This window comes from Passer domesticus, chromosome 14 (assembly GCF_036417665.1).
Source record: "Passer domesticus isolate bPasDom1 chromosome 14, bPasDom1.hap1, whole genome shotgun sequence".
Classification (NCBI taxonomy): domain Eukaryota; kingdom Metazoa; phylum Chordata; class Aves; order Passeriformes; family Passeridae; genus Passer; species Passer domesticus.
In genome coordinates this window covers 3,865,535-3,888,533 of record NC_087487.1, presented here as the reverse complement: position 1 = coordinate 3,888,533, position 22,999 = coordinate 3,865,535, and the positions used below count along the sequence as shown (strand labels likewise).

At 54.4% G+C, this 22,999-nt stretch overlaps 2 protein-coding genes and 2 non-coding genes across 8 annotated transcripts in view; 2 read left to right on the top strand and 2 right to left on the bottom strand.

The window, feature by feature from the left end:
• Nucleotides 1-30: 30 nt before the first annotated feature.
• On the top strand, nucleotides 31-102 carry TRNAH-GUG (transfer RNA histidin (anticodon GUG)). Its single transcript has one exon. It is a non-coding gene; the product is annotated as a tRNA-His (tRNA).
• An 845-nt stretch (nucleotides 103-947) lies between these two features.
• On the bottom strand, nucleotides 948-1,019 carry TRNAH-GUG (transfer RNA histidin (anticodon GUG)). Its single transcript has one exon. It is a non-coding gene; the product is annotated as a tRNA-His (tRNA).
• Nucleotides 1,020-1,903: 884 nt separating this feature from the next.
• Nucleotides 1,904-11,975, top strand: LOC135280596 (sodium/nucleoside cotransporter 1-like). Of its 2 annotated transcripts, none has more exons than XM_064388666.1 (19): nucleotides 1,904-1,999; nucleotides 2,852-2,973; nucleotides 3,551-3,677; nucleotides 3,934-4,025; nucleotides 4,374-4,465; nucleotides 4,841-5,030; nucleotides 5,347-5,488; nucleotides 6,229-6,342; nucleotides 6,719-6,796; nucleotides 7,126-7,206; nucleotides 7,537-7,617; nucleotides 7,749-7,874; nucleotides 9,027-9,157; nucleotides 9,330-9,498; nucleotides 9,656-9,853; nucleotides 10,341-10,422; nucleotides 10,919-11,017; nucleotides 11,458-11,569; nucleotides 11,662-11,975. In XM_064388666.1, exons 3-19 carry the CDS (start codon nucleotides 3,609-3,611, stop codon nucleotides 11,783-11,785), a joined length of 1,980 nt encoding a protein of 659 aa, XP_064244736.1. In that variant the 5' UTR covers nucleotides 1,904-1,999; nucleotides 2,852-2,973; nucleotides 3,551-3,608; the 3' UTR covers nucleotides 11,786-11,975. The 2 variants fall into 2 exon arrangements, with proteins under 2 accessions (XP_064244736.1, XP_064244737.1); XM_064388667.1 differs by lacking the exon at nucleotides 1,904-1,999 and adding an exon at nucleotides 2,085-2,205.
• Nucleotides 11,976-12,243: 268 nt separating this feature from the next.
• Nucleotides 12,244-22,999, bottom strand: part of ALPK3 (alpha kinase 3) — a 32,716-nt gene continuing 21,960 nt past the window's right edge. For all 4 annotated transcript variants that reach the window (XM_064388662.1, XM_064388663.1, XM_064388664.1 and 1 more), the window contains 9 exons: nucleotides 18,348-20,187; nucleotides 17,331-17,478; nucleotides 16,201-16,328; nucleotides 15,906-15,941; nucleotides 15,514-15,788; nucleotides 14,718-14,806; nucleotides 14,265-14,482; nucleotides 14,020-14,068; nucleotides 12,244-13,853 (listed from right to left, as the gene is read on the bottom strand). In XM_064388662.1, coding sequence (XP_064244732.1) covers nucleotides 13,532-13,853; nucleotides 14,020-14,068; nucleotides 14,265-14,482; nucleotides 14,718-14,806; nucleotides 15,514-15,788; nucleotides 15,906-15,941; nucleotides 16,201-16,328; nucleotides 17,331-17,478; nucleotides 18,348-20,187 — 3,105 coding nt within the window. In that variant the 3' untranslated portion in view covers nucleotides 12,244-13,531. The remainder of the gene's footprint in view (nucleotides 13,854-14,019; nucleotides 14,069-14,264; nucleotides 14,483-14,717; nucleotides 14,807-15,513; nucleotides 15,789-15,905; nucleotides 15,942-16,200; nucleotides 16,329-17,330; nucleotides 17,479-18,347; nucleotides 20,188-22,999) is intronic.

Sequence of the window (22,999 nt, the reverse complement as noted above, 5' to 3'; positions counted from 1 at the left end):
CGAGCCGCCGCCACGGAGCCCCGGTAGCGCGCCGTGATCGTATAGTGGTTAGTACTCTGCGTTGTGGCCGCAGCAACCTCGGTTCGAATCCGAGTCACGGCATCGCCCGGCGATACCACGGCACACGGGCTCCTGTTTTTTGCCCTTTCCCAGAACCACCGCGTGCTCCGTTTTTTTTGTCTCGTCGTGCCAATATTTCATTTTTCTTTCTTTTTTTCTGGCGGTTGCCGGCGGGGCTGAGCTGGGCCCGGCGCGGGGGTCAGCGGGCGCCGGGGAGAGAAGGAGCGGAGGGACGGAAAACAAGAAAATAACATAAGATGAAAAAAACCCCATAAAAGTAGAAATAATAATAAATAAAATAATAAAATTAAATTTTAAAATAGACCAAAAGAAGACGAGAGGAGATGAGAGAATGAGAAACAAAGTAAGAGTAAAATTGAAACAAAAATATAATTTAAAAATTGAGTTAAATAAAACATGTATTAAAAAAATAATAAAATTATACCACTAGATTAAGTAAAATAAAAGTAAATATAATAAAATAACTACTTAATTAAATTTAAAGTAATATAAAACTATCTATTAAAATAAAATGAACTATTAAAATAAAATAGAAAAAACGAAAGAAAAATAACAATTGATGACATAAAGGTAAATAAATGAAAATTTAAAATAGAATAGAATAAAGAAAATTAAAGAAAATATTATTAAGTATAACAATAAAACAGTAAAAATTAGAAACTAAAATCAAAATTAAGTTACATTAAACAGATAAAATGCAATAGGATTAAACGAAAATAAATGAAATTAAAAAAATTAAATAAATTAAAATTAATACAGTTAAATTCAAAATAATAAAAGAGAACTATATTAAATTATTAATTTAACCAATGAAGAACCAGCGGTGGCAAAAACAGGAGCCCGTGTGCCGTGGTATCGCCGGGCGATGCCGTGACTCGGATTCGAACCGAGGTTGCTGCGGCCACAACGCAGAGTACTAACCACTATACGATCACGGCGCGCTACCGGGGCTCCGTGGCGGCGGCTCGGCGCGGCGGCAGTTGGGGCTGAGGGCGCTGACGTGAGGCGGGGCGGGACCGCGTGAGGGTGAGGCGTGAGTGTCCCTTGTCACACGCGGGGTGGCTGTGCCTGTCCCTTGTCACACGCGGAGTGGCTCTGGCTGTCCCGTGTCACACGCGGTGCTGGCTCCGGGTGAGCCCTGAGTGGCACACGCGGGGCTGGGGCACCTTGCCCGGGCGCTGTGAGGGCGCTCAGACCAGCGTCGCCCCGCAGCTCTCGGGGTTTGCCCCTTTGTCACCCGCACGCCCGTCCCCGAGCCGGGGCAGCTGTAGCGGCGGGATTGGCCGGATCCGCAGGGAGAAGGCGCGGGGCTGGCACTGCGAGGTTTGTTGTTTGTTTACGGCGTGTGGCACGTGGTGGCCCGAGTGCCCCGTGGTATCGTCGATCACCAATGTCTGAACTGATTCCTGCCAGCCCTGATTTGGCACCCGCGGAGCCACATCACCCCTCCCTGTGCAAACAAAGAGCGGGAGGTGCCAGCAGAGCGCACAAACCTGGGCGTAGGATTCCCTTCATCCCGCGTGAAAAGGTGGTTCCGGACACGCAGTGCTAGGGGATGTGTTTGTTGGCTTCCACCCCGAGGGGACCAGGGGACATGACTTCATGCCACTGAAACCTTGGGGCCACCCTGGTTTTCTTTGGGAAACATTTCCCGGGATGGGGTTTGATTTTTACTTTCAATGTCTCTCCTGAAGGCTCGTTTTGCCAGGGGGGAAAGTCCCGCGGCTGCCCTTTCTGTGGATGGCACGGTGCCCTGCACGGGCACGCCGCCGGGTCCCTTGCCCGCCCTTCCCGGCAGCCGGGCGGGAGCCCGGGAGGAGCCGGAGCGGCCCCGGCGCCCAGCCCAGCTCTTTGGACCGAGCTGTTAATGGGTAACCGGGACAGGGACCGGGCGCTGCGGGGCCGGCGGCGCTGGCGGGTGAGTGCCGGGGGACGGCGGCTGCCAGGGCGGGGGAACCGTGAGGCCAGGGAGGGCACGAGGCCACCGGGGCTGTGAGGACGCGGGGATGAGGCCAGCGGGGCTGTGAGGACGCGGGGTGCAGGGACACAGGGCACAGGGTCCAGCGGCCACGCTGCTCCAGAGGCTGCGGGGGACACAAGGAACAGGAGTGCGCGGGGACACAGGTATGCAGGGGACACTGCGGGCACTACTCCGCTCCCTCCCTCGTTATCTGCCTGTCCATGTGGTCCCGCTCCTGAGGGGACGGCAGCCAATGAGGCTGCACCAAAACAAGAGGTTTTGGGGCTGGCTGGGTGGGGGATAAGGAGGTGGGATCAGCCCTGGCAGGCACTGAGCAGCAGCACTGCCAGGAACCTGGGGTGGTCCTGGAACTCTGTGAGATCCTGGAGGGGTCACTGAGGCCAGATGGGCACTGGGGACTGTCCTTGGAGTGGTGGTGGACTCGGGGAGGGGGGATCAGCTCCTGATCTCTGCCAGGGTCCTGGAGAGACATCCCTGAGCACCAGGAGCACCAGCGATGCTGGAGGCCCTGGAGGGGGTGTGAGCTCCTGGGTTCCCATGGCCCTGGGTCCTGCCCTGCTGCTGAGGAGCCATGAGCCGGGGACACACGGGGCCAGGACACCCCAGTGATTCCCTGTGGTGGCTCTGCCAGCCTGTGGAGCCCTGGCCACTCCACCTTCAGCTGCCATGAGGTCCCATGATGGGGGGGATGTTCTCAAAAACTCCCCACCTTCACCTGTTGCATTTGGGGCTGAGTCTTTCCCTTCAGTGGGCACTGAGAGAAACTGGTGATGATCTTTCTCCACACAGAGCTCTACAATTCTCCTCAAAGCAAAGACAACATCTACTGCCTCTGTCCTCACACAGAAGTGCTTCTACAGTCAATCACTGCCTTGCCTGCAACTGTCTGCTCTTCCCTCATCCTTCTCCAGGTAAGGGAACTGGGAGGGTGTCGAGATGGGATGCTCGAGTGGTTCCTGCCCTGGCATAACACTGGTTCTTCTGGGTTTGCTGGACCAGTTCTCCCAGTTCTCTTTTAGGACCAGTCCCTATGCAAACTACCAGTCATTCCTACCCCTCATTCCTCCACTGTGTTAATTATCAGCATGAAAGGATCTTCTTCCTCATCTTACTTGGTTGTACCAAGACCTTTTGAGGATGAAGGATACTTTTTGAAAAATCCCTCTTGCAAAGGGGCTCACAGAGGCTGGTGGACACTGTCACCAGCTTGGAGGAGGAGTACCAGCACTCCCTGCTGCATCCAGTCCTCTCCTATAATTCCTTGGAGGCATGGCAGAGTAAAGACCTCTCTAGAGTTACAGGAGAACAAGGAATTCAGCCCACCAGCACCATGGCCTGAGGACCCCACAGCATGGTCCCTTGATGTGCTGGGGCAGGACCTGCTCTGAATACTGACTGCAAGGGGTGTTCTCCTCTCAGAGACCCAAAACTGAAAACAGAGTGGGACATTTGAGCTTCCCAGAGATTATCCCATTTTGCTCTCCCCAGCCAGCATTAGACCCTCCCAAGGTTTCTGACATACACTGAAGCAAAGGAGCTTCTGGAGATGGAAGGAAACCAGATAACCCTGGACAGCCTTGACAAGGGCAGAGACAACCCAGCTTTCAGCTTCGAGGTAAGTTCCCCTTCCCTTCCCTTCCCTTCCCTTCCCTTCCCTTCCCTTCCCTTCCCTTCCCTTCCCTTCCCTTCCCTTCCCTTCCCTTCCCTTCCCTTCCCTTCCCTTCCCTTCCCTTCCCTTCCCTTCCCTTCCCTTCCCTTCCCTTCCCTTCCCTTCCCTTCCCTTCCCTTCCCTTCCCTTCCCTTCCCTTCCCTTCCCTTCCCTTCCCTTCCCTTCCCGTTGGAGTATATTTCCAGTTAATGATGTTTTCCAGGGAGAGAACAGACACTATGAGGAATGTGGTGGTCCAAGTGAGAACCAAGAGGAGAGAAGAGAAGGGAAAGGGAGATTCTCCTCCTACTGCAGGTGGGACAATCTGCACAGATGTGTGAGCTCTGCCAGAGACAAACCTGGTTTGGGAGCAGAGCAGGGTGGTGTTGAGGTGGGGACAGTGTCTGATGGCTCCGTGTGGCCTTGTAGGGTGCCACTGGCAGGTGTCTGTCCCCAAAAGCAGGTGATGGTGAGTGCTGGGGCTTCTCACCATGGCCCACCTGCACCACCTCCTGCTGCTGGAAGTGCCCAGCAGGAGCCATGCTCATGGCCTGGCTCTGGTGGGTTGGCTGCACTTGGGGTGGTTTGGCTTGTCTTGGCTTGGGCTGATCTTCCACGTCCATCTCTGTGTCTCTCCCGTCTCTGGCGTGTGACTCTCCCCAGGAAGGCCCTGCAGCCGGCATCCAAGGCAAGGCATTTCTGCAAGGCTCATGCCAAGGTGTTGAGAAGAGTTGTCCTGGGGCTCCTTGGAGTAGGTGAGGATTTGCTGTCACTGAGACTCCACGTCCCCACCCCTTTGGCTGGCTGTGCCTCCAGACTCCACTGATTGAACACTGTCAAGTGTGTGGGGTTGTATCCACTCCCAGCAGCCTCACTGCACCACTGCTGCCCAGCTCTATCTTCACCTCACTGTCCCCCTGCCCTTCCTCCACCTGCCCAAAGGTTTACTGTGCCCCTTCTGCTCCCTGCTGGGGGGGTGCTCTTAAGGCCTCCTCACACAAAGCTGGGATCCTCAAGGGTGGCCAGGGAAGGACACTGGGAGGAAATGAACCTCGTGGTTGGCCCCAGTGAGTTATGAACCCATGATCCTACAGCCCTGATGTTTCTGACTCTCAATGTGCCTTCTCCAGCCTACCTGTGCTACTTCATTGCGGCCTGTTACCTCAACTTCCAGCGAGCCCTTGCCTTGGTGGTCATAACTGCTGTGGTTGTCTTCTTTATCTGCTGGGAGGTCTTCCAGAAGCACTGTGGGGCAAAGGTTCTGCTGCTCCTCCGCCCCGTTGGGAAGTGCTTCCAAAAGTGCTGGCCGTGGCTGAAATGGTGAGTCAGGAGAAGGAAGGGCCAGATCCTTCCCAGCACCTGGGTTCCCTCCCATGGCTCTGCGTGTGCCATGCTGGCACCTCACAAATGGTGAGCATGGCCCAGCCTGGGGACCACTTAAAAGCCATTGCAGAGATGTCTGTCTGCTCTGCCTCAGTAGTGGCTGTTCACAGCCCTTGCTTGTGGCTGAGCTCCAGGTCTCTTCAGATACATGGACCCTGGAGTGGCAATTCCATCACAATCAGCTCCTGCCCTTCATGAGCTTCTCTCCCTATGGAAACATCATCTTGCTGACAGTCTGGGGTTTCCTCTGCAGGATCCTGTGGGTGGCCCTCCTGGCAGGCCTGATTGTGTGGCTGGTTTTGGACACTGGCAGAAACCCAGAGCAGCTCATCTCATTAGGTGGCTTCAGCTTTTTGGTGCTGTTCCTGTTTGCCTGCTCCAAGCACCACGGAGCGGTACGTGTTCCAGGTGTGACCTGACCATCAGTCCCCTCGCAGGAGTGGCCACCCAGCACTGGAGCACAAGTGCTTTGTTCCCCTGGTATCCCCTTCTCTGGAGGAAGCAGAAGCCCAGCAGAGCTGGGCAGAACTGGGTACAGCCTGGGGAGCTGAACTGGTTGGGTGGATAGACCCCAAAACCACCTCACTGCTCTTCTTCCCATTGCTCTCCTTCCCACTTCCCACCCCAGGGCTGCCCTGCATTGCCTCTGTCCTGTTTTCTGCCATGTCCCTCATAGTGGTCAGACCCAGAAACCCAGCACCAGACCCACACCTGGGCTTCAGGTGCCTTGGGAGCCTTGTTCAGAAGTGATTGAAGTCCTGGTGCCTTCCAGCCCAAACTGCTGCAATGCTTTGGGCAGTCCCTCCATCCTGCTCCTCCAAAGGGTTATTGAACAGACAGTTTCAGTCTAGCAGGTCTATGCTAGTAGTCATCATAAGGTCTTTGTGCTTTTATCCCAGGTCAGCCTGGCAAGTTATGTGCCAGCCAGTTCCAGAGTCTCACCAACGCATTTCTGGCTCTGTCACCAACCCACGTTTGTCAGTTTCTGTGACACTCTATCCGTTTCCCCATGATTTTCACCCCTGGGCAGTGTGTGGTGTTTGTCATGTGCTGCTGTTGCAGCACCTGGAAACAAGAAGGGGAAGCCTGTAGACCTTGAAAACATTTCAGCTCCTGTTCTGCTTTTTGTCCCCAGGTGTCCTGGAGAGCTGTTTTCTGGGGTCTTGGTTTGGAGTTCTTACTCGGACTCTTTGTCCTCCGAACGACTCCTGGCACCCAAGCTTTCCAGTGGCTGGGAGACCAGGTCCAGGTACTGCATCTACTCATCCCATCCTGTGCCTGTGCCCTGAGATGAACAGGAAAAGCAGTGTGGCATGGGGAGGGGACATGGCAGGGATTGCATGCTCACAAACACTTTTGTTCAGGACTGGAGGGGAGCCAGCTCTTCTCTGGTTGTCTGCAGCAGCCCAGAGCTCTCGGTGTGCTCTCCCTTCCAGGCTGTAGCAGAGCCCTGTGGCTTTGGGACAGCCCACCAGTATCCCCATCTTAGGTCTGAGGGTCATTGTCTGGTGTGCAGTGAAGTGAGCTGTGGGACTGGGGGCACAGCCCCTCATTAGGCAGAATGAGATACCAGGGAAGGACCTGATGGAGATCGCTGTCCTACAGTGTAACTTCCTCCCTTGCAGTACTTCCTGGGCTACACCACAGCTGGCTCCAGCTTTGTCTTTGGGAACACACTCATTGAAGAAGTCTTTGCCTTCCAGGTCAGTCAAGGAATGGGGCATGGGGAGGTTTTCTTGTCTGCCTCTTTGCTGGGTCCTGGAGAACACAGAGCTAAATGCAGCCAGATGTGCTGTGGTAGAGCTCAGCCATCTCAGAGATGGATCTCCCTCAGCTGTGTATCCACCTGTGGACTTCCTCAGTGCCATGGAGGACTTGCAGTGGTCCCCGTCCCTCCTGCCAGCCTGGCTGAGTGTTGTGGCACCCCAGTAGTGTGGGCTGGCAGTGCAGTACCACACCATGCCCAGCCCGGTGCCCAGAAGTGCTGGGATGTGTGGCTCAGCTCTCCTTTAACCCTGTGCCTTGCCTGCAGACCCTGCCCATCATTGTTTTCTTCAGCTGTGTGATGTCCATCCTCTACTACCTCGGTGTCATGCAGTGGCTTATTCAGAAGGTAGGGCCTCATTCCTTGATCTGGGATGGCAGTGGAAAGAGGAGGAACCTGTTGGGTTCTCTGTCTATTATGGTCAGCTGAGAGATGTCCTAGGAAAATTGTCATGGTACTAATTTGGGATGATTAAAAGGATAGACACAACCCCTGTCTTTCTAGCATGTCCTTCTCAGAAAGCTGAAAAACCTGAACCTTAGAGCTGCTGTTTCCACCTGGTCTGGGGGTGCTTCCCAGGATCACCTCCATGCAGGGGCCAAACAGTGCCTGGCTTCGTGGGTATGGTGGCAGGGTGCCTGGAGCCTCTGCCAACACAGTGGCCTTGTCTTTCCCCAGATCTCCTGGCTGCTTCAAATCTCAATGGGCACCACTGCCACTGAGACTCTCAGTGTGGCAGGCAACATTTTTGTGGGACAGGTAAGGTCCTGGTCTGGCAGCAGATCCAGCTCCTCAGTGCTTGCAGCTGAGCCTGCCCTGGAGAAAGGGTCTTCTCCCTCTCTGTGAGACCTGTGGCCATGCTGAGGACAGCAGGGTTTTCTCTTCCACAGACAGAAGCCCCACTGCTCATCCGCCCGTACCTCACGGACATGACCCTGTCAGAGATCCATGCTGTGATGACTGGTGGCTTTTCCACCATCGCAGGCAGCGTGATGGGAGCCTACATATCCTTTGGGGTGAGTGCACGACCAGCTGGATCCAGCTGCTCCCTGCCACAGGGTACTGACATGCAAGAACTGCCCCGGACTTGGGGATGAGGGAAGACCCCCAGCAGGTGCCTCATGGTCCCCTTCCGTAAGCAGGATGAGAGCAGGGTGTCCAGGCTCACCTTGTCCCAAAGACACCTCCTCCAGCCCCACCTTTGCTGGCCTGGCCAGAGCCCTAGAGCCCTGCCAGGTAGAAGGCAGGACCCTTACCGTGTGTCCCTGCACAGAGAGCAAAGCAAATCCCACAGAATAATGAGATAATATAGCCTGGAAAGAGCCTCTGGTGGGGGTTCTCTGGTGATCCACCCTCCTGCCAACTGAGGTAATGGCAACTGAGGGGATGTCCAGGTTAGTGGTGAACATCTTATGGATGGAAATCTCTCCCAGCCTCTCTGGTTTCCCCCACAATTTTTCCTTATATTCAACTGAAACTGTGCCTGTGATTCTCACCTTTTCACTGGCTATCACTGAGCAGTGTCTCCCCTCCAACCCCCTTTTAAACAGAAACAGCAATGCCCACCCCCCTTCCTCTTCTCCCAAGGGAAGAATCCCTGCTCCTCCAGCACTGCCTAGGCACTTCTGGCACCAAGCCTCCAGGGATGCCCTCTCCAGTTCATCAGTGCTCCAAACAAACCTTTCCCTTAACCTGCTGCCTGAGCTCCTGCTACTTAAACATTAATTAGTCTCCTTAAATGGGGAACCAAAGGTGAAAGGTCAGAGAAATGAGACATTGCCAGCAGAGGGGTGAGGCTGGGAGCTTGGCCCTTGGTCAGCAGGTAGAAGGTAACAGTGTTATTCAAACTATTGCTCTGATACCAATAAAAAGGGACAAGGAAGGGACAAGAACCATTATGATTAAGTCAAACAGCAGGAGAGATTAACATCACCAAGGCTACAGTTGCTGCAGCTCCAGCAATTGCCTCCATGACAGCAAGCTGCCCCACGTGCACGGCTGCTTAGATGGGAAAACAGCCAATTTTCCCACCTTCAGCAAGAGGAGAGCCCTGAACTGCTCTGAGTGTCGCTGGCTGATGGCAGCCACGTGCTGGCACGCCCTGGGGTGGCAGGTGACGGGCACAGCCCTGCGCAGAGGTGCCTATGCCTCTGGTGTGCACGTTGCAGATTGATGCAGCGTCACTGATCGCAGCTTCTGTGATGGCTGCGCCCTGTGCCCTCGCCATGGCCAAACTTGTCTACCCTGAAGTGGAGGAGTCCAAGTTCAAGGGCAAAGCAAGCATCCGCCTCTCCCGTGGGTGAGTGTGAGGAGAGGGGCAGTGGAGTGGGGCTGCACGTGTCCGTGTTCTGCAGGGAAGCCGTGGTGGCACTTTGGGGTGCCTGTGGTGTGCACACATCCATGGAGCGAGCGCTGACCTGGCACGGGGGATGCCCAGCCAGATGAGTACCTTGGGGTCTTTTTCCATGCAGGGAAGAGCAGAACATCTTGGAAGCTGCTAGCAACGGGGCTGCCGCCTCCGTGGGGCTCGTGGCCAACATTGCGGCCAACCTCATCGCCTTCTTGGCCGTGCTGGAGTTCATCAACGCTGCCCTCCGCTGGTTCGGGGAGATGGTGGACATCCAGGGTCTTACCTTCCAGGTATCCCCAAGAGCTGACAGAGCTGCATCCCCCACCCATCCCCACCCTTGCCTGCTGCCTCAGTGGGCTGCTGAGGCCCTTGCTGGGTTTTTGGCAAACGCTGGCAGTGGCTGCGTAGGTCAGCTCTGAGTCGTTCCCTTCTGGGATGCTTTTCCAGGTGATCTGCTCCTATGTCCTCATGCCTCTGGCCTTTCTCATGGGGGCAGACTGGGCAGACTCACCGCTGGTGGCTGAGCTCCTGGGGATCAAGATCTTCCTGAACGAGTTTGTGGCGTACCAGCAGCTGGCCACATACAAGAAGAACCGTCTGATGGGCCTGGAGGAGTGGGACGGGAGCCGGAAGCAGTGGATATCTGTGAGGGGCACCTGCCACCCTGCCAGGCACAGGGCAGGGATAGAGCCAGCTGGAATGGGGCATGGCACTTGGCTAGACAGGCGGGTGGTGGGCAGGCAGAGGATCATTGAACCATTTAGTTTGGAAAAGTCCTCTAAGATCATTGAAGCAGGATGATGGTGCTGGGAGTGGGAGGGCACCTATATCCAGCTGGACTTAGATGTTTGCTAATGGCTGGGTGTGGGAGGAAGGAGTCAGTGAAGCCATTTCCCATTTATCCTGCTCCTTGATGGACAGATCATGGTGCTACAGGGCCCCTTGTTCCCCCAGCCCAGACTCTTCCAGGAAGAGCCTTCATCCTTGCTCCCAAAAATAGCTTACAGAGAAGGGGTTGGGGTGGGGGACTTCTCTCATGTCTACCTGGGAGCTCCAATGTGGTGCTCAGCTGTGAGTGCTCTGGGGCTGCTCCTGGCCAGAAGTGACTATCCCCTGCTGCTGTGCCCTGCAGGAGCGAGCCGAGAGCATCACCACCTTTGCCCTCTGTGGATTCGCCAACCTCAGCTCCATTGGCATCACGCTGGGAGGCCTGTGTGAGTGTGACTGACATCCAGAGTGCCTGGGCACTCAGGGAGTGGGGTCCTGGGTCAGGGAGCAAGAGCTCAGCTGAGGCAGGAGGAATTTGCTGTCCTCAAGCCTCCATGTTCAGTCTCTGCCAGATAAAAACCAAGATTTGCATGAGGCGACCAGGATGATTTTGTACTGAGCTCATGGGCAAGAGCAACACCAAGCCTGGGTGTCACCCAGCCACAGGGGAAGAGCAGAGAGTCTCCAGTGCTAGGAGTGCTCAGGGCTCTGGTGGATCACCCATGGGTGCAGGGTGGGCACAGTGCTCTGCCAGGACAGACACTGGGTGCTGGCTGGGATCACCACATCCTCCAGGCAGCAGGAGTTGGGGTGGGCAGGGCACTATGTGGCAGAGCCAGCTCAGGACTGAAGAAGCTATAATGATATCCCTATCTGTCCCCCACCCAGAGTAGAGCTGGAGCAAGGATCTGACTCACCCCCCTGTCTGTTTTGCCCCCACAGCTTCCATGGTGCCCCAGCGCAAGAGTGACTTTGCCTCCGTGGTGCTGCGGGCCCTGCTCACTGGCATGTGTGTCTCCATGCTCAATGCCTGCCTGGCAGGTAGGTCTCTGCCCACTGGCAGCAGGGCCAGAGGGATGGAGGGAGGGACAGGCACAGGGCTGAAGACCCCACGAATGCAGCATTCAGGGATGGAGGTGGCTGGCCTGTCTCCCCATGGCTCTGCCAGAGCCTTCAAACCCTGCTTCTCCTGTCATGGCTCTGCCAGGGCAGCCCAAGCCCAACAGCTCTCCTGGGGCCCCTCATCCTTCCCTGGGCTGGAACATTTCAAGGGCAACTTTTGGAGTATGGCAAGGAGCTCCCTGAATTCTTGTGGGGTGAGCTGGGACCTGCACAGTCCCAGGTACAGGATTTGCAAGCAAGTATAGTCAGGATGTGGGACTTGTGAGCAGGCATGGGGTACAGGGCTCACAGCTTGCTTGGGGTATGGAATTTGGATCCATGGTCCCTCTTAAGTCCCAACAGAAGACCTTGTCCCCCAGGTCTCCTCCACGTGCCAACAGAGGTGGGTGACTGTGCAATGTTCTTCAGCACCACCAACTTCAGCTCGACCAGCTACACCATGTACACCTGCTGTAAGCAGCTCTTTGCCAGGTGGGTGTGAAGGGCCCCAGAGCCATCTGGTCCTGCCCAAGGAGCCAGGTGGTGGGCAGCAGCTTGTCCTGACCCTGTGTCTCTCCTTCCAGCTCAGTGCTCCAGAATGGGACTCTGTCCTTCACGGGATCCTGGGCTGAGCAGACACAGAGCGTGCTGTGGCACAAGGAGTGCTGCACGTATTACAACCACACATCCTGTGCAGGGACATTCTAGAACTGGGGGAACACCAGGGACTTCAAGGCCTATCCCCAAAAGCAGAAAAAGCCCCAACAGAAACCTGAGCATCTGGTCTTCTCCACTCCAATGCTGATGGACAGCTGCGTGCCCCTCGCAACCTTCACCCTTAGTTGCTGGCCCTGTGGACACAAGGGAGCAGCTCCCAAATAAATTATGGCAGCCCTTATGTGCTTGCCCTCAGACTTCTTCTGGCCCCTGACTATCACACACAGCACAAGGACCTTTGCTGGGGCTGCACCCCATGCCCACTGCAGACCCTGCAAGCTGAGCCCCTGTCTGCTGCCAGCCTTAGGGTCTGGCCCCAGCCCCCCTCTTCTCCCCCAGGGGGCATGGATGGGGTAAAGCCAGTGCTTGAAGGTGTTTCCTTTCCTCAAACACAAAGGCAACACATCCCACTGTATTTGGGTGCACCCCTCCTAGAGGGACCACAGTGCCAGGGAACAGGCCAGTCCTTCTTGCTTTATTGCACTCGAGAGCACCCAGTCCCAACGCAGGCGCGTTATGTAAATCGGTATTTTACAGTCACCAAGACAAAGGAGCCCAGAGCCCAGAGCACGGCACGCTCCCAGCCCGGCCCCTTCCCTCCACCAGGCTGCACTGAGCCACTGCTTGGGACCCCATCCTGCAGGGTGCTGGCACCCAGCACCCTCCTGCAATGCCCTGAGGAAGGGGATGCTCTGCAGGGTGATGGAGCAGACAGCTCCTGTGCCTGTCCATCTCTGCCTCGAGCCAGGGGTAGCAGGATTTGGAGTGGGTGCTGCCAGCTGCCACTGGAGTCCAGCATGTGCCAAGCAGGGGTGATGCCGAGCACCAGATTGTGCTGTGGGGCTAGGGCATACAGGGTCTGTGTATGGCAGGGGGGCAAGGAGGAGTGATTCCTGTGGGATAGACACCCCCACGTACCAAGGTATGGAGGGGAAGTCACCCCTTTGCCCTGCTCCCTGGTATCCCATGTGAGGTAGAGCATCCTTACCGTAGCACCAGCCACCATCCAGAGCAGCATGGCCACTCTCAGCAGCCACCCAGCAATGGGGTGGGAGACTTCCCTGGGATGCAGGGAGGACAGGGGTGCAAAATCCCATCCCTATGCAGCTGCTGGTACCAGTGGCAAACACCCTGCCCTGGAACCAGCCAACACCCCAGAGCCCCACACCACAGCAGAGGAGTCCTGCAGCAACTGCTGGAACCCTCTGCAGGAAAAAGGGTGTGCCAGGGCACAGGGGACTGCCTGGGCACTGGTGGGGTTCTCATCCTTGACAGCACTGGCAAGGCTTGGCCCGGTCACTTTATGGGGACAGAGAGAGGGACATGAGGTGCTGGGAACCATGAGGGTGTCCATGACTCCCAGTTTGCAGGGGAGCCAGGCAAGGACGTTCTCCCTCGAGCCTGCAAAGCTTGAGGGAGAAGCTCTGCCCCTGCCTTAAGGAAGGCCTATGGAAAGTTGAGAGAGGAAAGCGAGTCCGAGCATGGAGAGGCACACGGCCCCGCAGGCTCCAGCAGCAGCTCCTCTAGAGAGGTACTGGGGAGGTGGCCTGAGGCTCACAGCCCCCGTGGCCCCGGCCCAGCCACTCACAATTAGCACACACCACACAATGCAAGCGCTGCGGGCCGGGCAGGAGCCCCACGGAGAATGACACTGCCAGGGTCTCCCCTTCCCACACCGGTCACGGGCTGGGCCCAGGCTGGGGGCCAGAGCAGGAATCTCAGCTGCAGCAGCTCTGACTACTGCGGGCAGCCAGCTCTGTTGCTCTCTCCTGACCTGGGTTTGCAGGCTGTTGAGGCCTCCCCTGTTTCTGCAGCTCTCCGGGAGCTCTTGGGGCTCACAGAAGCCTTGCGGGTGCTCTGAGGACTTGTCAGCACCTTCTTCTGGAGCTGGGGGCTGGACTGGGCAGACTTCCTGCCCAGGCAGGGACTCCTGGAGCCCTTGGGCTTGGCTGGCTCCAGCATCTTCAGGCCCAGGATGCTGCAGTAGTGATTGCACCTGTGAGCAGCTGGGAACTGCTCCAGCAGGGAGGGAAAGCAGCTCTCCTTCAGCCCCTGGTACCTGCCAACACAGCTATCCTCAGCTCCTGCTCTGCACCAGGACATGTCCCACCAGAGCAGGGAGGCGAGGATGGAGCCTGACCCATTACCACCATGGCCCTTGCCAGGTAAGAGGCAGGGCTGGGGACAGCCAGGGCCACCCTGCTCCAGGGCTGGAAGTCACTCACCCTTTCAGGTTGGTAGCAATCCGCACGTTGGTCAACTTCCAGCCCACTCCTGTAATTTAAGAGGACAACCAGTCTCTGTCCAGAGAAGAACAGCCACCAGTACTAAGGGCAGGTCATTGCCCTGGGTAGAGGGTTCCATGGCATGGGGTGGGAGAGAGGCAGGAGGGCAAGACTGGGGCTTTTTTTTCTTTCCCAGGCTGGAGGGTGGTGATGGGCCATGGGCAGCACACAGGAGATCTCCTTACCTTCCATGTCAGTCACGAGGATGTTTCCATTTGTCCACTGGTAAACCCAGTGCTGGAAGGTGCAGCATTTGAGCACAATCTCCGAGGTGCCTCGTGCCACCAAGCTGCCATCTCTCTCAGTGACACAGTACTGCTCGCAGGGCCTGCCAAGGTCCTCCTCCATTGTGGCATAAGGGATGTTGTTGGCAGGACGATAAATCAGGTACAGAGGAATTATCCTGTGTGGGAGTTCACAGACAATGTCAGCATGGTGAGCTCTCCCTCCTCTGCACATGGAGATTCACACCATGGCCTGCAACCCTGGTTTTTGCCTTCCTCCCAGTATCCCTTCCATTTGTGGGAGTAGAGTGCACTGCCTTGGGGATGCCCCAACACCCACAAGGAATCTTCCCACCGTCCCCTGAAATGCTCTGCCAGGGCATCAAGCCAGTGGAGCTGCAGCACATCACTTACTCAGGCACTGCTCCAAAATCAGGGACTGCTCGTGCCTCAGCAGCAAAGATCTTGCAGTACTCACGACTGGAGTTTTGGACTTTGCATTCCTGGAAGTACAAGCAGAAGAGTCAAGAACCTGTCCCATCGTGCACCACTGCCTCCCTGGGACCACTGCCAACTGTTTCCTTGTCCTGGTGGTCAAAGGGTGATGGGAAAGTCCTGAGCAGCTCCACATTGCTCAGATGGAAGAGCTGAAGCTAAGAATGGCAAGGACATGTCCAGCCCTATGGAGGGGCTTGACAGCTAGCTTGCAAGCAAAGCTGAGTTAATAGAAGAAGTAACAATTGATGATTTTGCAGTGCATCCATAGCAAAGAAGAAGACAAGGCATGGAAACAGATTAGAAAAGATACATGAAAATTTTTGTAAGCCAGACTACGTGCATAAGTAGATGTGTATACATGCCTTATTAAGTTTCTGTAAAACTTTTGCCAATTATATTGACACTAATTGCTTTGCACTTATGAATATAAGGTGTAGTTAATAACTTAAGATCATGCTTTGTTAAGACTATATAAGCTGGAGAACATGCAGAATAAAAACTTTTTTCTTCTTAGACTCTAATCATGTGTGTGTATGTCATGTCCCACCTACCAGTAACACAGCCCCCTGGCTAGACCACCCCAGAGTATTCCAAAAGTGGAAGGAAATAGCAAAAGTGGGCACAGAGCTGGGGACTGTCTGGGGACCAACGCACACACAGGTGGGAAGGGTGGGAGGGAGAAAGGTGGATGATGGCCCGCAAGGATACCCACCTGGATGGTGATATCATAGTTCTTCTCGACAAGGCTGTTCTCATTCTTGGTCCCAAAGACGATGAAATTGTGCACTTTGATGACGCAGGTGTGGCCGGACTCGAAGACAGGCTCCAGGCCGTAAATGGCTCTGGCACGGCAGGCCTTGCGCAGGAAACCAGCACCCACCTCCATGTCCTCACTCACCACGCGCCCGAAGAGCTTATCCCCCCAATAGCCTGCATCAGCCAAACCCTTGGCAAACACCATGGGTGTCATCTCGATCTCCTCTCCAACTGGTGGGAGGAAGAGCTGGTGAGGGGGGGACAACATGGGCACGTCCTGCTTCTGCCCCAGAGCTGCCTGCCCCACTCAGCAAGGGGCAGAGTCACAGCTCATCATGTGGCCCTTACCTTCCATCTCTTCCCGCAGGATAAATCCTGACAACACTGGAGGAGACAGAAAGCAAAGAGGAGTCAAGGTCCTGACAGGATCCCACCTTGCCCCATGCACTTGCACAACTAGGGATGGCAGGTAGGATGGTGGGAACCAGCTGGCACACAGAGGCAGAAGCACCTCACAGAGGTGGTGTTACAGAATGTGCCAAGGCTCCCCCACTGCAGCCTGGCACCAAGCCTTCTCTGCAGTTGGCCACACCACCCCACAGCACACCCAGGAAGCTGTGAGAGGCTGCTGAGGGCTCCTCACCTTCTGGGCTGAGCAGGAAGTCTGTGGAGTCGGTGCCATACTCGTTGCTGATCACACAGCGATAGACTCCGCAATCCTTCTGGGATGCCTGCACAACAGCCAAAGCTGCCTGGCCCTCATCGCCAGCACTGGAAGAAAAATGGAGCATGGCCACATCCCCGTGGGGTGGGGGGGCCACAGGGGAGCCCTGTGACAGGCACTGGGGGTGGGCAACATACTGCCCTTGGGGGCATGGAGGAAGGCTACAAAGCCATCCCAAGGGCAGCCCAGCTGCTCCCCCCGCATGTCACAGCACCAGCAGTCCTGCCCTGTGGTTTGTACTAACAGAGACACTTATCCTCCAGACAAGCCCAGCAAAATCTGGCTGGGATTGGGCTACAGACTGATAAAGACTTGTCCCTGAGTGAGGCTGGGTCAGGGCTTCACAGAGAGAAGAGGTGGGACCCTCATCCTGAGACCACTGGCTGAGCAGGCTCTGCTCTGATCTGCTGGAAGGCAATGGCCACTCCTGCCCATCTTCCCCAGGTCAAATATCTGCCCCAGGAGACAATTTCTGCCACAGAATCACCTAATTTATCATCTATTCATTATAAAGGGAGCTATGGGGACACTAACAGCATCAGGCAAATCCTGACTGATGTAGATGATGTTCCTGCACAAATCCTCTGGGCTTGAGAACAAGCTGCTCTTCACATTAGACCCAAAGGATACAACCAGCAACCCAGCTGTCTGAATATGTTCTCTCTGTGCAAGGGCAGTGCCAAGGGATAGAGGCACAGCCAGAGCTGCTTTTTCCCAGTGGTGGCTGCAGAGTTGGGAGACTGCCACCCTCACATGGATTCTTTGGGGCCCCAGTTTTGCAGTTCACATCCAGCTCTTGATTTCTGCGATGGCCATAACACCTTTTCTGCTCTCCCCAAAGCAGACACTCCAGATGGAGCATCAATAAGCTAAGTTTGTCAGCAACTCCCCATTGGGGCAATCCTTCCCTCTGTGGGCACTGATATGATAAAGTGCACAATGTGCCACGCTCTGAGCTTCCCATGCTGCCTTAGCAAGAGGAGCACCTTCACCCCAGGCAAGGCAAGGAGCAGGATGTGACAGGTGACAATGTGGAAATGACAGGTTACCTCCTCTGGGCTTCAGCCACAGGGATCTCATCCTTGTACCACGTCAGCTTGGAATCACTCAGTATATTGAAGAACTGGCACCAAAGTTTCAGGTTTCCTGATGCGTCAGAAAATTGTTCTGCCCTGATCTTACGGACCACCTGTGGAGCTAAGGGTGCAAAAGGATGGGTGGTGAGACACAGAGGGCTGGCTGCAGCTCTGGGGACAGCCAGCCTACGCCCATGCTGCTGCTCAGGGCTTTGGGTGTCATGTGTATGTCAGTATGTGTAACACTGCCTTCCCAGGGAAGGTCTCAGAGCTCCACTGGGATAAAGAGATGGGATACAAGTGGTATAAACATGTCCAACAGTGCAGCACTGCAATATCCAGTGAGGCCAGAGGGAAGGCAGAAAACCACTAGGGAATACTGGAGGAAATATTCATCTACTGAAGGAGGGATTTATCATGGTTACCCTTACTTTGCAAGAGTGCTGATTCCTGTGAGAGTATCACCTGGTTCCTTCAACCCCAGGATTATGCCTTTTTAATTCGATGCCACAAGGAATCAAATTAGTATTTACCACAGATGTGGAAGAGAAGTGTGTGCCCTGTGATGTCCACTGAATCATGGAATCACAGTTCGGGTTCGAAGGGACTTTAAAGACCATTTCATTCCAACCCTCTTGCCATGAGGAGGGACACTTCCCACTCAACCACGTAGCTCAGGATTCCCAACCAGCACCAGGCTTGATGAGGCCCAGAACACAGAGACCAAAACCAAGAGTATTCTATGATCCCTGGGGCTGGGGAAGCCCAGCTGTAAGAGACAGCCAGTGTCAGAACTGCTGCCTCTTGCATTCCTCATCCCTCTCTGTACTGGGATAGAAGTCTGGGGGAGACTTTTGGCTTTCACATAGCCAAAGGCTGATGCTGAAAACCCTACAAATGTACAAACTCATGTGGCCCCAGCTGACTATTACTGGTTCCCTTTGTAGGCAACAAGGGAATGAGCTTCATGGGGATTCTCCCTTCCCTCACCTTTAAATGGGTTATTTGTACTCTGGGACTCTGCTGGCTGTGCTTCTGGCTTAGCATCTCCAGGGCCCTCTTCATCACCACCGGTGTCACCTGCAGGCTCCTCGTACAGCTTAGGAACCTCCAACGTGGCCATCTTCCTCGTGAGGGTTGGAGAGCACTGATCTGAGGGAGAGGATGGAGCTGGGGCTGGAGAATGCAACAGGGATGCATTCTTCCTGGACTGCCGTGGTGAAACAGTCGGACTTCTTGTGTGCCCCAGGCTCTCTGGGGTTGCCTCCTCTTCCACCCCCACCTGTTTGGGTTTTGGCAGGTATATTTTGCGCCGGGCCCCCAAAGCGAGCTCTTCTGGTGTGGCACAAGGCAGCACTGCCAGAGGGTCAGCAGGGCCCTCTTCAGAGCTCACTGGAGGCAGATCAGAAGGATGAGGAGCCACTCCTGCTGCGGGCATGCTGCCCACCACGATGGAGGGTACTGAGAGCGGGGGCGGCCCCTCGGCCTCAGGAGCCCCCCAGGTGCGTCTCTTTGGTGGCACAGGCCTGCAAGCCAGCATCTCCTGGCTGGTAACAAATTCCTCATTAATCATTCCTGTGATCCGTCTGGACGTCCTGGGGGTCAGAGGCAAGTTCTCTGCTGTCTGGAAGAGCTGGTTGTTTTGTACTTTTTCCAAAACTTTCCTTGAGGTGCGAGGGCTAAGGCCAGCAATGCCTATCTCTGGGATCATGCCTTCCCCTGCATTCGGCTGCTCCTTGTCCCCAGAGTCAGTGTCCCCTTTTGTGGCATCCTTACTGCTATCTGACATTTTTAGAAGTAGCAGCAGGTAGTTCTTTAAGGAGGAAACCAAATTTTTGTGCTGCATTTTCTCCTCCACAGACATCTCCTGAGATCTCTCAGAGCCAGGCAGGACCAGCGGTACCTGTGGCTGAACCTCAGAAACTCCCTCCCAAGTCCCTGAAGATGCTGCTGGTTCCTGGCATGGAGCTGTGGCTGTCGGGAGTCCTCCCTCCTTCCCTTGAGGTCCCATGGGCACCGGCTTGGCATTCTGCTCTGAAGTGATAGCTGAAAACACCTCTTGTGGGGCAGATCCATCTGTTGTTGTGATTTCCGTTCCTCCTCTCACAGGAGGCAGCAGCTGGGCTCCAGGTGGGACCTCTCCTGCAGTGGCCTCCATCCCTGGGCTTCTATCAGATGCCAGCAGTGCCTCCTGAGCCACTGATGGCCTCACTGCAGGAGCAGGAAGCGGCTCTTCCTTGGCAAGAGGAACTGAAGCAGGAGCTGCTGTTTCATTTTGGGTGCTCTGATGGCCCAAAGTTGTCCCTCCTGCCTCCCTGTGCACAGCCCCAAGACACGGCTCTGCTGCATCACTCCCTCCTGTCCTCACACCAGGATGGCTCCCAGACAACTCTGCTCCTGCCTCTTTGCTCTCCTCATCCTTGACTGTCTGACATGGGATTTGTTCAAGAGGAGTGTTTGCTCCAGGTTCTGGAGGAGTCAAATTTTTTAGCAATGACTCTTCCCCACTTTGGCTTTTGTTCTCTTGATTTAACAGTCCTTGCTGAGTCTCTCTGTCCTCAAGAGCACGGGAATGTCTTTCTGCCTGTTTCCTGGGGGGTGGGTGCTCCTTGCCAGACTGCACATGGTCTGGAGAACGTGCTGGTGGCTTTGGTGGCTCCTGAGGCCTAAATCGAGGATTTGTCCTTTTCACAGCTCCCCTGGTTTCCTGGCAAGCAGGCACCTCTTTCCTGACCTCCTCTATCTTACTGGCTTGCTGACTGGTCTCTTTCGTTGGACTGGACACTGGATGCTTTAGGTCACCAGGAGACTGTCCAACTCTTGCTGCAACCTAGTTTAAAAAAAAAAAAAAAGAAGGAAATTAGCATCATGTTACTGCCTGGGTCTGTGCAGTCGTACTTGTGGACCACCTGTATCATATGGCACTGCCCAACTTCTTGAATCATGGGAATTACCCTGATACCATTGTTACTCTGTCATCCAGGGTCTTCTGGTTTCACCATCATCCCACAGGAGTGGGTCCCACCTGTCAGGCTGTACAAAATGTTTCTTCCTTTAATCAGCTCCAGCCCTTCTGCCTTTCAACATCCTCGCTGTGCACAGAGGCAAGAGATCTGCTTTTCTAAATCATTCAGTGGCTTTTAATCCAATCTCCTCTGACTCCATGACTTCCCAAAGAGCGAAACTTTCCCATTTTTACCAGCCACTGCTGACACCTTGCATAATTCCCTTGATGTTTCTAAAGACTGAGTGCTCCCCTATCTGCACAGTGAGATGGGGCAGCTGGCATGTCACACTCTATCAGGATAACACTGCCTAAATGATTTATTGGGAAACCGTACACCCTGACGTTATCAGCACTATTCAACCATTCTGTTTCTCTGACGTTTGGGAAGCTCAAATGTTTCCGACCGCAGCTGCACCCAGCAGACGTGTCAGCGAGCTGCCTGCTGTGATGGCCAAGCTTTATCCTTAGGAGAACTGCCCAGATCCTCCAGCCAAGGAGCACGGGCTGTTTTTGCAGGGGAGGCAGTGATGCCATGGTACACACTCTGCCAGGCTGATGCTCTGTGAGCACCACCAGGACAATGGCACAGGGAGGAGCTGCTGCTAAGGATTTTCTCCTGAGGTTCCTGACTTGAACATTAAGCCCCCCAAAATGAATGCCATGGGAAAGGAGGGCTGTGACACTTAGACCTGTATTTTGTGCTGCTTTTGCTTCATTTGGTAGCTCAGGGAAAAGAGGAAAGGTAGCACCATTCTCTCAGCAAGCCCATTCCCAAGCAAATAAATAGAATGGTTTGTGTTGGATGGGACCTTAAAGCCCATCTCATTCCAATCCCTACCGTGGGCAGGAACAACTTCCACTGGACCAGGTTGCTCCAAGACCCATCCAACCTGGCCTGGAACACTTCCAGGGATGGGGCAGCCACAGCTGCTCTGGGCAATTGGTGCCAGGGCCTCACAACCCTCTCAGCCAAGAATTTCTTCTCCATATCCCATCTGACCCTGCCCTCTGACAGTGGAAAGCTATTCCTCCTTGTCCTGTTACTCCATACCCTTTTTTGAAGTCCTTCTCTAATTGTTACAGCAACATGAGTATTGCAGGCCGTTAGAGGCCATTCTTACCAATACAATTCAAGAAATATAATCAAATAATCAGTTTAAAATTTAGGCAAGAGTGATTACCATGCAAAACTAGTTTCTTCTCTGCTCTTGTAGAGGATGATGTTCAGAGCCTGGCTACAATTTGGCATTTTGCTACAGATAAATCCAGCTCAGATGAGAAGTCCTGAGCACGAGGCCCAACTATGTCTCAAGGCTAGGAATACACTCACCTATGACCTTTCTTGTTTTAAAAGAAAGAATATAAAAGAAAAAAAAACAAGTAACCCCTGTCCTGGGGGGTGAAAATATCTTGAAACATGCCTGGAATCCGCCTTAAAGCTTTAAACCAGCTTATTTGCTCTCACAAAAGCTGAGGACAGCAGCACCAACCAGCTGAAGCATTCAAATTCAAATCAGAAGCATTCCCTTTTGTCTCCTCAAAGGCACACCAGCTGACAAGTCACGGGTTTCCTTCTGTGAGTGGGGCTTTTAAAGAGAAAAAAACCTTGATGCACGTCAAAGGCTCAGGGATGACAGCCCAAGTCTGCTGCACACCAGCATTTTTCCATCATTTTTGAGAGTGAGAGGTGTTAAAATGAGCACAGAGGGGAGAAACTAATGGCTTTGCCATGGGCTGGCCTGAACAGCAATAATTTGCAGCAGTCTGTGATACTGGTGGGTCAGGTTGAAGACGAGTTCAGAGCACTGTGCAGCAGCAAGGCCAGAAACCAGGTGTGTACTGCATAACACAGCAAGTTCTGAACAGCAAAGCTGCACCCACCAATGGCTAACGAAATTTATGAGAGGAAGAAAAGAGGGGTTTTTTTCCACTGGAGCACCCATCACTCCCTTAAGCCTTGTGGATTTTTCCACATTCTGAAATATGTGCATTACCTACCAAATGAGAGGTGCTGCACCCAGAGCCTTGTCTTTGCTGAGAGTGTGCACCTACCAGAGCCCAAACTCCAAATCCTGACAGCACCTGCAAACTGGACTCAGAGAATCCTTTATGATAGGAGTCATTAAAGAAAAATGGGGGGGAAATAGCCCGGTAGCTTCCAGTCCAATATTTTCATGGCAAATACTTCAGGTTAGGTGACAAAAATAGCAGCTGACTAAGAGATGCTCTGAGGGTCAGAAGCAGGTGCTGTGCCCTAGCACTTCATCACCACCACGAGTCTCCCAACAGAGTTTTTCCAGCAGGGATGGGTGAAAAAAATAGCCCAGACCTACTGTATACACGCTGCATTGTAAACAAAACTCGAGGTCCTGAGGGTGCAGCTCACACAGCACCTCATCTGCATGGGGGGCTCCTTAACTAAAGCTCCCTTGTTAAACTGAACAGATGCCATCACAAGGCACCCACTCCCAGCTATAAATACCCATTCAGTGCTCCCTGCCGACCTGATCTGAAAACATTCCGCATGAGGTCAGCCTGCTGATTAAACCGGAGAGCCCCAGGCCACCGGGACCAGCTGCTCGAATGGCCCCGACTTACATCTCTCACCACCTCAGCTGACATTTGCTTGGAGATG